The sequence below is a fragment of the Muntiacus reevesi genome, chromosome 14 (assembly GCF_963930625.1).
Source record: "Muntiacus reevesi chromosome 14, mMunRee1.1, whole genome shotgun sequence".
In the NCBI taxonomy this organism is placed as follows: domain Eukaryota; kingdom Metazoa; phylum Chordata; class Mammalia; order Artiodactyla; family Cervidae; genus Muntiacus; species Muntiacus reevesi.
This window is the reverse complement of record NC_089262.1, coordinates 28,134,882-28,149,984: the sequence shown is the minus strand read 5'-3', so window position 1 is coordinate 28,149,984 and position 15,103 is coordinate 28,134,882. Positions and strand designations below refer to the sequence as shown.

Sequence of the window (15,103 nt, the reverse complement as noted above, 5' to 3'; positions counted from 1 at the left end):
AACAGACCGTAGGAACTAAAAGGGGAGAATTCAAAGAAAATGATGCAAGTTTCCTCACCATGGAATTTCTTGATCATCTAATGAAGGAGTTCTGAGGAACACAAAGGAAGTCAGAAATAGGAAGCGGCAGATGCTATCAGTCTTAATTGTACAATTGTCGTATTAAATCTAGCTGCCTACAGATGAAAGCAGTGTTCAGTTAAAAATAAAATCAGTGTCTAAAGTTTATTAGTCTAAAGCTGGAACTAGCCAAAACCCAACAGGCCAACTTAAATACAATAATATCAGGTATATTCCCAACTGTCTTCTTACAATTCCACTTAGATATCCACTACACACACCAATACAGTCTCTCCTCTTCCTGGCTTTGTCATCTCAACGGGAACAGCAGTATCATCGATTCAAGCTTAAGAGGATATGCAAACCAAACACCCAAGGACTGTCTTTGATTCATCCTTCTATTTCCTATATTAAATCATAAGTGAGCTCCAAAGGCTCTATTTGCAAAACAGATCCACATCCATCTACCTCTGCTCCTCTTCTCTGCCACCACCCTCATCAATCACCAGCATTTTTAGCTTGGGTTATCATACTCTCCAATCTGGTCTCCATTTTTAAGTTTTACCTCTCACAAGCCACTATTCTCCATTACACGTTTAGGATAAACTTTAAAGAAAACATCATGATGCATTTAACTTAAACCTTCTGACAGCTTCCCACTAGATACAGAATAAGGTCCACACTCTTTGCAATGGTAAACATCAACTTTTGTAATCTTGTCTTGTTCATATCTTTCACATCACCTCTTAGTCCTCTCCCTATCACTCACTATGCTGCAGTCTCTGCTACCAGAATATTCTAACATTCCTGTCTTATGGCAGCTTCAGATGCTAGCTTCTCACCAGAAACATTCTGCCCCCAGATACTGCAGGGCTTCTCTTCTCCTGACACACAGTCTTCAGCTAAAACATGGCCTCTTTAGTAAGGTCTTCGCTGACACCCAATGTCAACTGGCCCCCCGCCCATGTCACTGCTGGGACATCTTTTACTTCACTCTGTTTTATTTCATTTATTGTACTTGCGGTCAGCATCTAACATTCTGCTTTTGTTTATGTATTTACTGCCTGTGGCCCCTTATATGTGATAAATGCCACAAGATAGGAACCTTGTCTCTCATTTACCAATGGATTTTCCAGCAGCTAGAGAAGTGCCTAGCACATCACAATACTGCATAAATGTCACTGAAAGAACAAACAAGAGAATGTTTACCCTAATCTTAGGGGTCTTCAAAGTTATTGAGACTGACATTAAGAAGTTTGCCCAGATGGGAGACCTGCACGTTTGCCAATGTTCAGAGTGTGAACACAGATCCAGTTGTAGAGATGACGGAGTTCTGAAGCAGACCCTGTCTAGACAGATGGCTTGGGCTTTTGCTTCCTTCTACGTTGCCTGAAAGGGCAGTGAGACTTTGTCAGTCTGTTGAGAAAAAGCCAAACCACGCAAAATTGGATGCTGTGGATGTCTCTATTAATGTCGGAGTGCTACCCTTTCCTATAAACCGCCAATTACTGTGTGAGCTCACACATGCATCTCTCCACGAAGGCAAACAGAGGGATTTATTTACCAAAAACAGGGGTAGTATATTAAAGGGAGTTGCCGCAGCAGCATTTAAATGACCTCATTTGCTGGAACCCAAAATAAAATGTTACAACAGCATCTTTGCCCCAAATGTGAGAAGACACATCATCCAACCAGAATCTCACTGCAGTAAATGCTCTGGCTTCAACTGAAAACTTATTTTTTTTTATTTTAAACAAACCCTGACTTCCTCCAGGAATTCTAGGTTAGAGATACAGCGGGATCCTGTCTGTATCACTTCCCTACATCACAACTACCACTTTTGTTGCCTAGATGGCCACAGACGTGCAGAACCTGAAAGCGCATATTTTACTTTCTAATAAATAGAATTTGCCTGGAAGTCTTTCTTCTTGATTATATTCTATCAGAAAATGCTAACCAAATAGGTATTGAAATAGTAGCTACTTTTATAAAGCTTTACCTTTTAACCATAATATTAAAACCTTGCTTGGATCATTGAAGAGCTGTTAGTTCTGACTTCTGAATGACTTGAATACATCTAATGGGGGCTTTAAGACACAGATTTCAAACTGGATACTAAACATACTTCAGAGGAATACTACACTGAAGGTGCCTACTACTTACTGCTCAGATAGCTGGTATAAAATCTGTTTTACAAAGCTAAAAAAACACACCCTCAGCAACAAGCGTATCCTCTTCAGGAGGCTAATTAATTAAAGACAGCTAGTCTAGGTGCTTTATTGACAACCCGAGTCCTTGATGCTAGATTCTGACACAGGCCTGTAAACGGGACACTCCCGGCAGAGGAAACCACACGCCCTCTCCCCCTACTTAAACCCTTGAATCAGCCTTTCCTTCTACTTGCCCCAGCCTGGTCCATGCCCTTTCCTTGCCCCCAGGTTAAATCTGGGTTAAGACCCACCCCTCCTGACTGCCCCCTATGCTCACACTGCACGCACCTACAGTACCACCCTCCCCTCCCCTCCCGCATGATTACAATTCACCCTCAAACCCCACTAGGACGGCAAGCGTCTCTAAAGCCTGGGTCCTAACTTCTGTTCACCATCTGCTTACACAAAGAATGGCTGGGGAGTCCCCTGTCCCCAGCTTGGACCGCACCTCTGTATCCGTGCCTTTCCCAAGTGGATTCAATGTTTAGAGGAAATGAGAAAACCACTTCCAAACTCAAACAGGCAACAGCCACCTGGTCACTCTAGAGCTCAGACTTGCCTCACACTAGAGCTGCCGAAGATGCCCCTGCATGAGACGAACTCATAAAACCCGCTGCCACTGGCTCGGCCCTGAGGCTGGTTTCACCCCCACATTTGCATTCCCCTCAGATGTTCCCAAATAGGCTGAATGCTAACAAAGTCGCAGAAAGAAAACCTAGTGGGAATCATGTTTTATGGTCATGTCCACAGCAAATGAGAAACTGCATTCTAAATGCCTTGGTAATGACCACTGAAAACTTATTTTTGAGATTGTTTGCTTAACCCTTCTTACTTAGAATGATCAGTAAGACATGAAGACACACGTGATCATAATGTCAGAGTTGAAATTCCTCCATCAACAAACCAAAAAGCTCAGCTTGGAGGTAAGAAAACAAGCTCAGAGAACGGACATGGCAGACTGAAGGCCACAGAGCTGGGGATGGAAGAACCAGGGCTGGAACTTTGTGTCCCGTCTCTCAGGCTTGGGGCTCTCCTGTGCCTTCATTATAAATATCTATGAAGCACCTACAGGTGCAATGCACTGAACTGGGGCAGAGATGGCAAAGGCTCAGAGACAAGAGTGAGCATGGCATTTTGAAAACACTAATTCAGCCCAAATCAGGGAGAAAGAGCGCAGTGAGAATCAGGTGATGAAGGGCCTTATGTGCTATGTCAAGCTAAGGCGTTTGGGTATTGCCCCAAAGGCAACTGGACCACCAAATGGTTTCAGCTGCAGTGTGCATGGGAAGATGTGCTCTTTAGAAAAGTCCCTCTGATTGCAATGGGACAGTTGAAGATGGGATGAAAGCAGGAGCAGTGTAGACTACTGTGACCACAGGTGAGAAATGACAGCAGCTTGGCCCTGAACCAAAGCTGCAGGATGGGGTTCAGAGCAGTGGAGAGGATGGGCATCCCCAAGGGAGCAGGAGTAGACCGGATTCAGGGATTACCGGACTTGGTGTAAGGAAGAGGGGAGTTGTTGCAAAGTCGTGTTCAACTCTTTGTGACCCTATGGACGATGGCCCACCAGGCTCTTCTGTCTATGGGATTTCCCAGGAAAGAAACTGGAGTGTATTTTCATTTTCTTTTTCGAGTGAAGGTAGCATTCCAGCTAACTCCATAATGCCAACTGTCCCAATCTGGCTGGGTGAAGGCGTTTCCCAGGATATGGAATTGCCAGTGAAAAACCAGGAAAGTTCTGCATAATCCAGGGCAAGTAGTCACTAGCTGAATCTCAGGTTTCTGGCTCAGGCAACTCTGTGGATGGTAAGACCTGATGTTAGAATGGGCTTGGTGGTGCAGGAAAGCCAAACATCCAGCTTCGGGCATGATGTGAAATACCAAAGATGGAGACATGCTGTAGATGGCTGGTAAAAAGCTGAGGGCTCAGAAGAGAGGTGAAGGCAGATGTGAACTTAGGAGACATCACCACGGAAGTATGTATGTTCACCCCATGACTGTGGGGTCTTCCTAGAAGAGGACCATCCTCCCGCTGCCTCTGCCAGATGCAAACATCAGGGACCACCCAGGAGATGTCCTCAGTGTTGACTCTCCTCCTGAGTTTCACACACTTTCCTGCAGATTTAGAGCTCGGGCAGCCTTTTTGAGGTCTCTGCTGAACCACTTACAGGAAAGAGGTCTGGCACTGCACAGGGTGGATTTTGGGTACCAGGCTAAGACTGCAAACGGATCTATAGACACACATGCCAGCTGGCAATTAGCTCTCCTGACAAATGGTAGAATTGTTTTTCATTGTTATGTGCCTAAGTTTGGTTGCATCCATTTTTACCATGCAGCATTACAAAAATACACAGTGTACATGTCACCTTGGGTGAGTAATGAGCTTTACTAGACAAGAGAGTAAGGAAGTCTGAATTAATTTCTAAAATTACTTATCTATATCCTAAGAGATTTCTGGGCTTTAGAAAATGGGCCCAACTTTTGTATTTTTAAAAATTCATCTGTTTGCATGTGTATCATTCTGTGTTACTATTTTAAAAAAACAAGCCATACTTTAGAAGGAGGTATTTGTTGAAATATTTACTATAGGTCCATTAAGGGAGTATACAAAAGTAAAAACCAAGTCTGAGGATTTATTTTCCTGTAAGAAATAACAGTCTATGAAAAAGAAGTAGCTGACAAATAAAAATGGTCTGAATGATCATAAGCCTTGTCTGTAATTTATTAAGTCTCTGTAGATATATTAAATCATTAATAAAGCAGAAACGGAACAACACCGACATGTCTAATCTCCCATTATTCAAATAGAGTGGAATTCTCCCCCAAAGGCTTAAGAGGTAAATAGCTAATTTTTGTTTTTCTGAAAATTCCATTTTAGCATGACCTTGGGCTTATCCTGAAATAAAAATACACATCTAGCCATCCCAAGAACCTAAGCAGCCTTCTGTTAAAGTCTATTGGTCCCAGTTTGGGTGCCACCAAGATGAGGAGGAGAGCTGTGAAGATCCACTTCTTGTCAACATGATCAATCCCAGGCAAATGTATCTAATGAAGATACTTCTGGGGTTGCAAAGGGTACTGAAATATTCATGCCTGAGAAGGTGTGGGGCCCATTCTGACTTTTCAAGACCAAACGCACAACCCGAGGTCAATAATCAGGCTGCAGATTTAGAAGAGTTATGAAGAATTCCAGATGACAAATTTCTGCTTTTAATATAGGCATGGGGCTTCAAAAAAAAAAAAAAAGTTCCAAGACAATAGATGAAGATTTTTTTTTTTTTTTCACCTTTCATTTGTATTTTCTGGAACATTTGATGTTGAGTACAAAAACCAGGCAAAGGAATTCTGGTATGTGCAGTCTTAACAGAGTCTAATCCAGAAATGCAATTTTAGGTTATTGCTTTTAACTAGGATGAGCAGAGGATGGTACTCTCTTAAAAGCTTGGTGTGGCACTTTTTCTCTGAAAATCATTCCATTATCCCCACTTTGTCCTAGGCCAAAGGGCTTCTTTGGACTGTATACAAGATTCCACCCTAAACCTTTGGTACCTTAAACCTTCAAACTGAACCAATAAACAACTTGCTTTTTTCACTTTAGGCTTTCTGCATATTCACAATCTAATCATCAGAAGAAAAAAAACATATCAAGATATAGTATTCATTGATAAGGAACATATTATAACATTTCTACTGCCCTTAATTTGGGGGAGAGGTGTATATTATAATCTTTTTATTGCTTTTAATCCTTTTGGGGGAGAGGGGCATAAAATTGGTAGAAAATCATTAATAGAAACATTTTTTTTCTTCTGGTTTGTACATTTCATCTATAAATACAGCTTCCCTGCGTAAGGCTTTATGAAGGTCACCCAGATCTTCAAACGAAGGAACACAAGTCAGTCCCTTAAGACAGGTGTTATTTTGATTCTTCTCAACTTATTATGCAGATAGGCTACAGCCGCAGAAATATTCATGAGCTAGCCTTACTAGAAATTACATTTACTCCTACGGCACTATTTTCCAGACTGCAAAGCTGAACTTGATACTTCCTCTGTGCCCATTTTCCATCTTTCTAACTTCCTCTTTCATCCTTAGAGGGCATCTCCTGAGTCAGAAAAGGAACCAATCAGGAACCATCTCACTGGTTACTGCTTTGTTTAGGAACCCAGAGGCACCCCTGGCCAAGAGGGTTCTTGGAATGAGCACGCTGACCCTACAGAAGGTAACCTAACAAGAGGGTATTGGTTATAATGGGGGAGACCATTTGAGGCTAGAAGTGTGTCTACTACCATTCAGAATAGACCACACCTGCTTTGCTTTTAGGTAAGACCAGCTCTGACCATCACAGCTGGATACCACTGTATCAGAGATTTCTACGAAGCTTCCAGACTTCACTGGAATTTCAGCAATATAGTAACACAATCCCCTAAAAATATCACTTGTTTTGATGTGTTAAAAAATAAAAGCAGACGCTTCCCTGCAGGTTGGACACCCTTCCTGTGTAATACTGAGGCTTGGATATTTATGCTATCAGCAGCCACCAGGAATTCTTGGCCCTGCAGTGGCAATTCCACTGGTGACAGCAGTGATAAATAATGATGCAGTTCAAGTACTTTATCTAGGCCTCATATGACTCAAATTATACCACAGAAGGCTTGAATTTTCCACTTAGGATCACTTGACTAGCTCTTTATTTAAGTGGGATAAAATGACTTGGATTTTTTTGTTGTTATTATCATGTTCTCTGATCATTTATCTTAATAAGTCTTTTGGTATCCAAATGCAAGATCAACTTAGGTGTATTTTCTAAACTGTAAACACAACTGCAAACAATATTTCATGGAAAATTCAGGTTCTACCATCAAAGCAAACCTTACCCGTGCCAGGCAGTTGCTGGATTGGAAGTCCGTCTTCCCAGATTTTGAGAAGCGGCGTTTGTCATTGCTTGTGGGCAGAGTGGCATCTGTCTTTGGAACTCTAGGCTCTGTCTCTCTGTCCAATTCTGATCTATCTAGATGGGATCCAGTCACCTCCTTGAGCAAATCCGGGCCATTTTCTAGCTCAAAAGCATGACCGTTTCCCAGTCCAGGGTCTAGGCCATTGTCCAGCTCAGACACGGGGTCGTTGTCCAACTCACAGCCAGAGCTGCTCTTGGATTCTTCAGTGGCTTTGTGGGTAGAAGGCCTGGCAATGACCCCAAACTTTCTTGCTCTTTTCCCCTTTTTCACCGTTTGGTCCCCCAGCTCCAAGCTAGGTGTCTCTCCTGGTTCGGAGCTGTTGCTACTGTTGCCGTTATAAGGAGAATGGACTTGGTGCTTGAAGCGGCGTAGCATGATCAGGTAGATGAAGCCGCCATTCCAGCACTGCTCGGCCAGGTAACTGCAAGGGACAGAGAGGGGCCGGTTAAAACCCTGCAAACATCCTCCGCGAACAATGCAGTGGGTCAACGCATCCATGGCCCACACAGGACCCATGTGACTAACAGCCTGGCAGAGTGATTGAGGCACTCAGCATCTTAAACAGGTTCCACACTCCATTCAATCTGCTGAATTGTTGATGCTGAAAATAACCCCCAAACAAACCAAAAAACCATCATGAACTGAAAAGGACTCATGAAAGTCCCCTATGAAGATACTCAGAGAAGGATTTTTCTATTAACAGGGCCAATCCTAATATATTGTATTTTTTTAAAAAAATTATTCTCCATTTTGCTCAATAACTTGTTGGATCAGAATGATGTCAGCCTCCTATTCATATTGTTCTGATCGGACAACACTGCCAGTGTCCAGGGGAAATGTATAAATCAGACTGTGGGGGAATGTACAGTTCTGCTCTTGGGATCAAAAAATCAACTCCATGATACAAACTATTATATAAAGAATGGAAAAGCAACAAGGTCCTACTGTATAGCATAGGGAATGATATTTAATATCCTATGATAAACCATAATGGGAAAGAGTATGAAAAAGAATATATATCTATATTATAACTGAGTCACTTTGATGTATAGCAGAAAGCAACACAATATTGCAAATCAACTATATTCCAATAAAATAAAAAAAGCTACAGATTGGAGAGTCAAACTGAGGGAAAAAAGAAAAACAAACAACCAGCACAAGAAGAACTCTGCCTCACATGAGTTAAGGTGAAAAAAAAAAGATCCTGAGTTGGGCAGGGTGGAGGGTCTGTATTAAGATGCAGCCAGCAGAGGAGCACCAGCCAATATGTGTGGCATGAAATGAGGACCAGGTTCATTTCTTGGTATTGGTTCTAGTTTTGCTGTTCATAGAACACGTGAAGTCTCATTTCCTGTCTGGGCATCACATGAAGAGAAATACTAACAAAGTAGAAAACATGCAGACACAGGGCAACCAGGATGAACATGGCTGCTGGAAACCATGGCAACCAGGAATAGTGGGAGGAAGGAGGGGTGTTAAGCTTGAGGAAGACAAGGGCCAGGGCTCAATGGTTTTCACATGTATCTGAGGACCATCAAACATTTAGAAGCAGGAAATCATATGAGCTAATGCATGTGAAGCCTGACATAAAATGACACCTCCAGATCTTAAAGAATAACAGTAAAACATCAAGTGAGAAGAGTAATTAGCAGCATCCAGGACCAGATCATTAAAGTTTCACTAAAGAAAACACTTGCTCAAAGTCAGGAAGCCAGGAAGCCAGGCTGGGCTGGATCCCCCACTCACGCCACCAGAGATAAGGCAGCACAAACCCTAGATGAACCCAGGGAAATGCCTTCAACCACTGGAATCTTGCCACATTCTACACATCACTGGCTCCCAAGCAAAGAATGTCAACAACTAAATCCTTAACGAGTCAGACCCGTGTCCCTTCTTCATGCCCCACAAAGAGAATGCCTGGGGCTACGTTGCCTACATTTTCAATTAGTAGAAAACAAAGAAATTTTCCAGTACACCAAACCAGCCTCTCTCCCTCTGTGTCTAAATAGCAGACCTGAAAGCTGTGGCAGTCAGTGTGTGAGAAAAGGACCAGGTCATAAGGAGAGATGACCCAGCCATGTTTGCAAGGTAGTTAAGTTCTGAGCCAAAGGGATATATTCCTCATACATAAAGGTCAGGGTATTGCAACGACAGTGACTGTCTAACCAAAGAAGAGAACAATTCTGAATTTTTGCCTTGAAGTAAAATGAGCAAGAGAGAAGAGTCCTCAAATATCAGCCAAAGCTAGTAAAAAAACTTTCTTTGATCCTGGGCTGTAAACCATGGCAATGAACTTACACATAAAAATCAGGTAGATACAAGATCCTATACAGACCCCAAGTTGTTCCATGAAACACATTGAGATGAAAGGTGTTTCCAGGCATTTCTAGATGAAACGCATTTTTAGACCTTTCTAGAGTCTAGAAAATGAATCCTGGTTCCAGCACCATTTTTCTACAATGTTTAGATTTAATTTTTTGAATTGTGTACTTTGTTTCATACTGGATAAAATCTTTGAAAGGTATAATATCATAAGAGTAATTAGCAGGTTATAAGGGTTTCCTTTGAGCAAAACACTAATATTAATCCAATATATATATTCAGATATTATGAAAAACAGGATGGGGTAGTAAAAACAGGACCAAGTTGAGAGTTAAACACCCAAGTTTTCATTACAGCTTTGGCCCAACCATGTAAAACAATGGTAATTACACCAAATTTTCATTGACAGATGAATGGAGAGACAATATATGAAACCTCTGTACAGTGGAAGACTATTCAGCAATAAAAAGGAATAAAGTTCATGCTAAAACATGGGGGAAGCTTGAAGCATTATGCTAACTGAAAGATGTCAGGTCACAAAAGGATATGTATCATTCCATTATTGGACAAGTCCAGAATAGGGAGATCCATTGAGATAGAAAGCAGATCGGTGGTTCCCAGGAGCTGGGGGATAGTAAAGAAAGGAGAATTGAGACTGACCACTAATAGGTACAGGTTTTTTTGTAGGGAGGTGATGAAAATGTTCTGGAATTAGACAGTGGTGATAACTGCACAACATGGTGAATATATCCACAAAATTGTACATTTTAAAATGGTGAATTTTATGTCATATGAATTACATCTCAATTTTTAAAAAAACTAATAGCAAATGTAATAATACTGGCTAAGTTTTGAATTTTTTTCTTTGAGTGGATGCTCCTTTAAGAACACTCTCACAGAAGAAGAAATCAAGGCTCAAAAATATTAACTAACTTGCCCAAGTTCGCACAACTGCTAACTGGTAGACCCAGGTCTGTCTGCTTCCCAACCATGCACCTTCTCTGTGCAATTCTGCTTCTTAAATCAGTACCATCTCTGGGCTTCAGCTTCCTCATCTGCAAAGTGAAGGTGTTAAAATGGATCATCTCTAAGTTGCTTTCACGTTCTAACTGTGATTGCTGGTTTCCTGGGAAGAGTTCCAGGAGTAGGAGAGCAAGCTATCCCAGTGTCAAGAATAAAACAAAAACCTAGAAAAACAGAAAACAGTCCCCTTATGTCCGAGTTACCCTAGGCCTCCAGGACATTTACCATCAATGTGAAAAAGATTTCACTGGGAGAGGCAACTTCTATCAAATTGCTTTTGAGACTCTACTTTTTGTATTACAACTCTGAACAACTTGATGGATTATCCACAGAGACCTTCTACTCAGTACCAAGAACGCTGGTCCACTGACTCAGATATTAAGATTTTGAATATCTTTCCCATCTCTGCTCTCACGGGCACTCCAAGAACCTTAGACTTTTCCAAGGCTGATACTATTTTATTCCTTGTGCAGGATCCACATTCAGCAGAATTACAAAGCAAGAGGAGTTCATCCTTAGTTTGGCACAATCTTCCAGTCCTTTCCTGGCTTTCTAACAATAAATAAGACCCTGACACCTTCAGGGAGCTACATGACAGGTTACTTTATTCCTTCCTGGACACTGCATTTTCTAAGGTCATCCCGAAGGCAAACTGTAATGCATGAATTACGGACACTGTAGCAAATTAGTGAAAAAGAGACTCTTAGGCAGTGGGCAATTTTCTTACAATTCTCTGAATCACCTTAAAGGTAACGCCACCGCATCCCCTCTCTATCAAGTATTCAAATGACTTGCCTAACTTTTCCCGCACCTGCCTGGCTAATTCATACTTCCAAATCCCCTTTCTGTTCAGTAGAATTTTTACCCACCATTAGAATCTGTAAACTTCAAAGTCAACATTAGAGAAACCAGACACAAAATACAATCACGTGACTTAAAAAAATAGAAGGTCTCCTCGTCATTAACAACAGGTAAAATTAGTCTTCTACCATATGGTAGCTTCTCTATACCATATGATTATTTTTTGACTTATTCCAAAAATCTGAAACTGTCCTCTGGTGTGTAAAATTATTCATTCAATTCACTTAAAATTTATTTTATTTTGACCATCCCAGGCTGGCCTTAAGACAAAGAGAAAAGGCCAGAAATGAGGGACTGAGTTCTAGCCTAGAACTTGTCTGACTAGATCCCTTCCTCTCCCTTTCCCTCAAAAAGTGCTTTATCCAAATGAAAGTTTGAGTATCTCCTCTGTTTCTTAATGCTGTCATAATTCTAAAGTCTGGGCTCTGCAGGAGTGAGAACCTGAGAAGCAGTTGGCAGGTGAGACTAGATGCTTGGAGGAGCTAAAGGGATAAAGCTTCCTGGAGTTTGAAGATCAAGATGGATATGGGGCAGGAGATAAGAGGGGCAAAGACAGGAGAGATGCTGGAAGACCAAAGACACCCATCATTAACTCATGCCCTGATTCTATCAAAAGAAGGCCAGAGGAAGCTGTACAGTTTTGATATTTGAAACTTTTGCCAAAGCTCTTGGAAGGAACGATCTCCAGGTGCCCCTGGAAATCATCTTGGGCCTCCAGCCACTGATCACTGATGTCTGGTAAACAGTGTAAGACTATAGAAGTCTGCTGCCAGGCTGAACTGAGGGCACATGTGCGTGTAACTCAGGAACTTGGATCTTCATCACAGGGCCCTGGCCTGACCATTGTAGGTCTGCATAACTCAGAGAACACATAAAAGGATTCTGGAACTTTTCACCAAACCACATATTCTTGCTTCATCTGAGTATGTCAGGTCTCCAGGACAGAAAGCAGGAGACTAAACACTGACTACAAGGAGATGTTTATAGACAAGCTATTCTATCAGGGTCTGAGATTTCTACAGTGAAAATAGCTACAAAGATCCACTCTGTCTAACACACAGAACCAACCTCTTCCCTCTCGCCTAAGAAGTAACAGGAGGCTGGAAAGCTGGTTGTGGTCCTTTGAAAACCTGCTAAGCCCAATTATTCCAGAGGGCTGTCTGAGGTTATAAACCTGTAGGTTCCCAGAGAACAATGGGCTGAGAGGAAATGTTAAATACATATTGATTGATTTCCCAGTGAAGTCTTCGCTAGGAAGCAGAGGGAGGCAAGTTTGGACAGCTCTCCAAGAGGGGACGGGAAGATAAGAAACATCACTTCCTGGAGTCAGTTAGGAACCAGGGTCCCCATGGGCAGTCTTTCTCGGGTGTAGCCCTCCAGCTACCTTGAATTTGGGGCACGCTTTTCCCAGATTCCACAACCCTTCCTAGAAAGAGCCGAACTTTCTTTGGGGGACCCTGAAGGCAGAATTTGGGGTCTGAATATCACGCTGAGAAGAGGGACTGATCCCTTTGATGCACTCCCAAGGCCCTTTCTGGAGAGAACTCAACGTGCTTCCTTGCTAGTTCACGGAGGGGAAAGGGAGCTCTGAGCAGATGGAGGAAGATGGATTGGGCACCAAAGCAGAGCTGAAAATAGAACAGGGTCTGGGCTTAGCGTAAAAGTAACCAGAACACTGTATTCCAACTGCTGGGTGGCGGAGCTAACTGGGGAAGCCAAGTTTCACTCATTCTCACCTTCTCTCTTTAGCACAAATGCCTGGCTTCAGTGACTCTCCCCTTCTCTCTCTTATCTGAAGAATATGCACAAATGAACACATTTTCCTTATGATAAAATGTGTTTATTATAATTAATTTAAATTATTAATTACACTTTTTATTTATTTATGCCTCTCTGCACAGCACGTGGGATCCTGGTTCCCCGACCAGGGATCAAACCTGTGCCCCCCCTCATTTGGAACTGCAGTGTCTTAACCACTGGACCACCAGAGAAGTCCTTGTTTATAAGTTTTTTAAATAATAAAATTTGGACTGGCAAACACAGGTTGAAAGTGAAGAATCAAAATAGATACTTGGCAAAAAAATTTTTTTTCTGACCCATGATACAATGTTAGTCATTCAAACCCAAACCAAATTATCAGCTGCCAAACCTGTAACCACCACAGCAAAGGAGTGAAATTTAAGCCATAGCATCTACATATGAGGACAGAGGTCCACAGTGCTCTAGGGGAATTGGGATGTAGGGAAGAGGGGCAAGTATGCTGATCCTCTGGCTACTGCTCTTTCTATGAATGATAAACTGTCTTTCATTCCTGATCCAGGACTCTCCTATCTTCTGCTGGCAGCACCCAGGAAACTGTGGCAGGCTAACTGGTGAGCTTACTAGTCAGATAAAATCATAATTCTTGACGTGTAGCAGAAGAATATGCCGATTCAGTTCATAATTGATCTTGTTCCCCAATCTTATCCAAGGAACTCAGTGATATGAGTCTTCACACCAGTGACTAAGAAATAAAAATCAATACGCATCTTACATCAAAACAATATTGAAAATAAATCTTTCAGGTAGAATCAGAGGTGGTATTATACTAAGAGGAGTTATAAAGAAAGTGGGTGTTTGAGACTCTGAGTTCACAAATACTGATTAAAGTCAGTGTATCAGGGACTTCCTCCTCGGTCTAGTGGCTAAGACTTTGCTTTCCAATGAGGAGGCATAGGGGTTCGATCCCTGGTTACGGAACTAGGAGTCCATATGCCTCGCAACCAAAACACCAAAACATAAAACAGAAGCAATACTGTAACAAATTCAATAAGGGCTTTAAAAATGGTCCACATAAAAAAAAAAACCTTGAATACTCAATAAAAAGCAGATAAATCATATGATCCCTGAAAAAAAATTTTTTTTCAATTCCCACGCAAGAAGGTATCATTGATTTTTCATATTTATTTTGAAAATTCACATCTCAAACTAACAAGATTGATTTAAATTCACCTCTCACAGCAGAGTATCTCTACAGCAGGAAACACTCCACACTTTCTACTCCAATACAGTTTTCACAGGAAAGACCTAGAAGCATGGTCTTTGCATTCATGTTGTAGTAAGTTTACGTGAAGTTTTAGCTTTCCTCCAAAGTTTTCTTGTACCTCATTGTCTGCATGAATCAATAAAAGCAATTTTAAAAGCACTCATACACCTTTGGGAACCAGGAATTCAGAAGCTAAGTAGAAAACACGTGATCCACAATAATAACTGACCTTATAAAACATACTGCAGAGAAACTGCCCCACAACACAGACCCTCCAGGCTTCTATTTGCAAATGACTGCATTTCTTTATTCAATTACTATGAGTGAATCAGAGTTTCTTATGACTATATGAGATCAACCTGCAGTCTATACAAAATCAAATTAGAACTCTGGCCACACAGCTTTGCTAACTCATCCTGATGATGTTGGTCACATTTTCCTTGGGCGGGGGATGGGGGGGGATGCAGGTGAAGTCAGAATTTGCTGTACATGAATGAGTCAATTTCACCTCATGAGGGAACTGATGAGCTCAGACAGCACGCATGGGAACTCCTTTCACTTCTTTTTCCCCTCATGACATACACTACTTTTCCTACATACTTTTCTGCATACAGAATTACTACTTGTGTATTACAAATCTATTCATT

The 15,103-nt window shown here is 41.7% G+C and overlaps 1 protein-coding gene and 1 non-coding gene across 5 annotated transcripts in view; both read right to left on the bottom strand.

The window, feature by feature from the left end:
- The window catches only part of PDZD2 (PDZ domain containing 2), a 395,696-nt gene that overhangs the window by 98,474 nt on the left and 282,119 nt on the right, over positions 1–15,103 (bottom strand). For all 4 annotated transcript variants that reach the window (XM_065905523.1, XM_065905524.1, XM_065905525.1 and 1 more), the window contains one exon: positions 7,145–7,646. In XM_065905523.1, coding sequence (XP_065761595.1) covers positions 7,145–7,646 — 502 coding nt within the window. The remainder of the gene's footprint in view (positions 1–7,144; positions 7,647–15,103) is intronic.
- On the bottom strand, positions 2,938–3,060 carry LOC136146787 (small nucleolar RNA SNORA32). Its single transcript, XR_010659072.1, has one exon. It is a non-coding gene; the product is annotated as a small nucleolar RNA SNORA32 (small nucleolar RNA).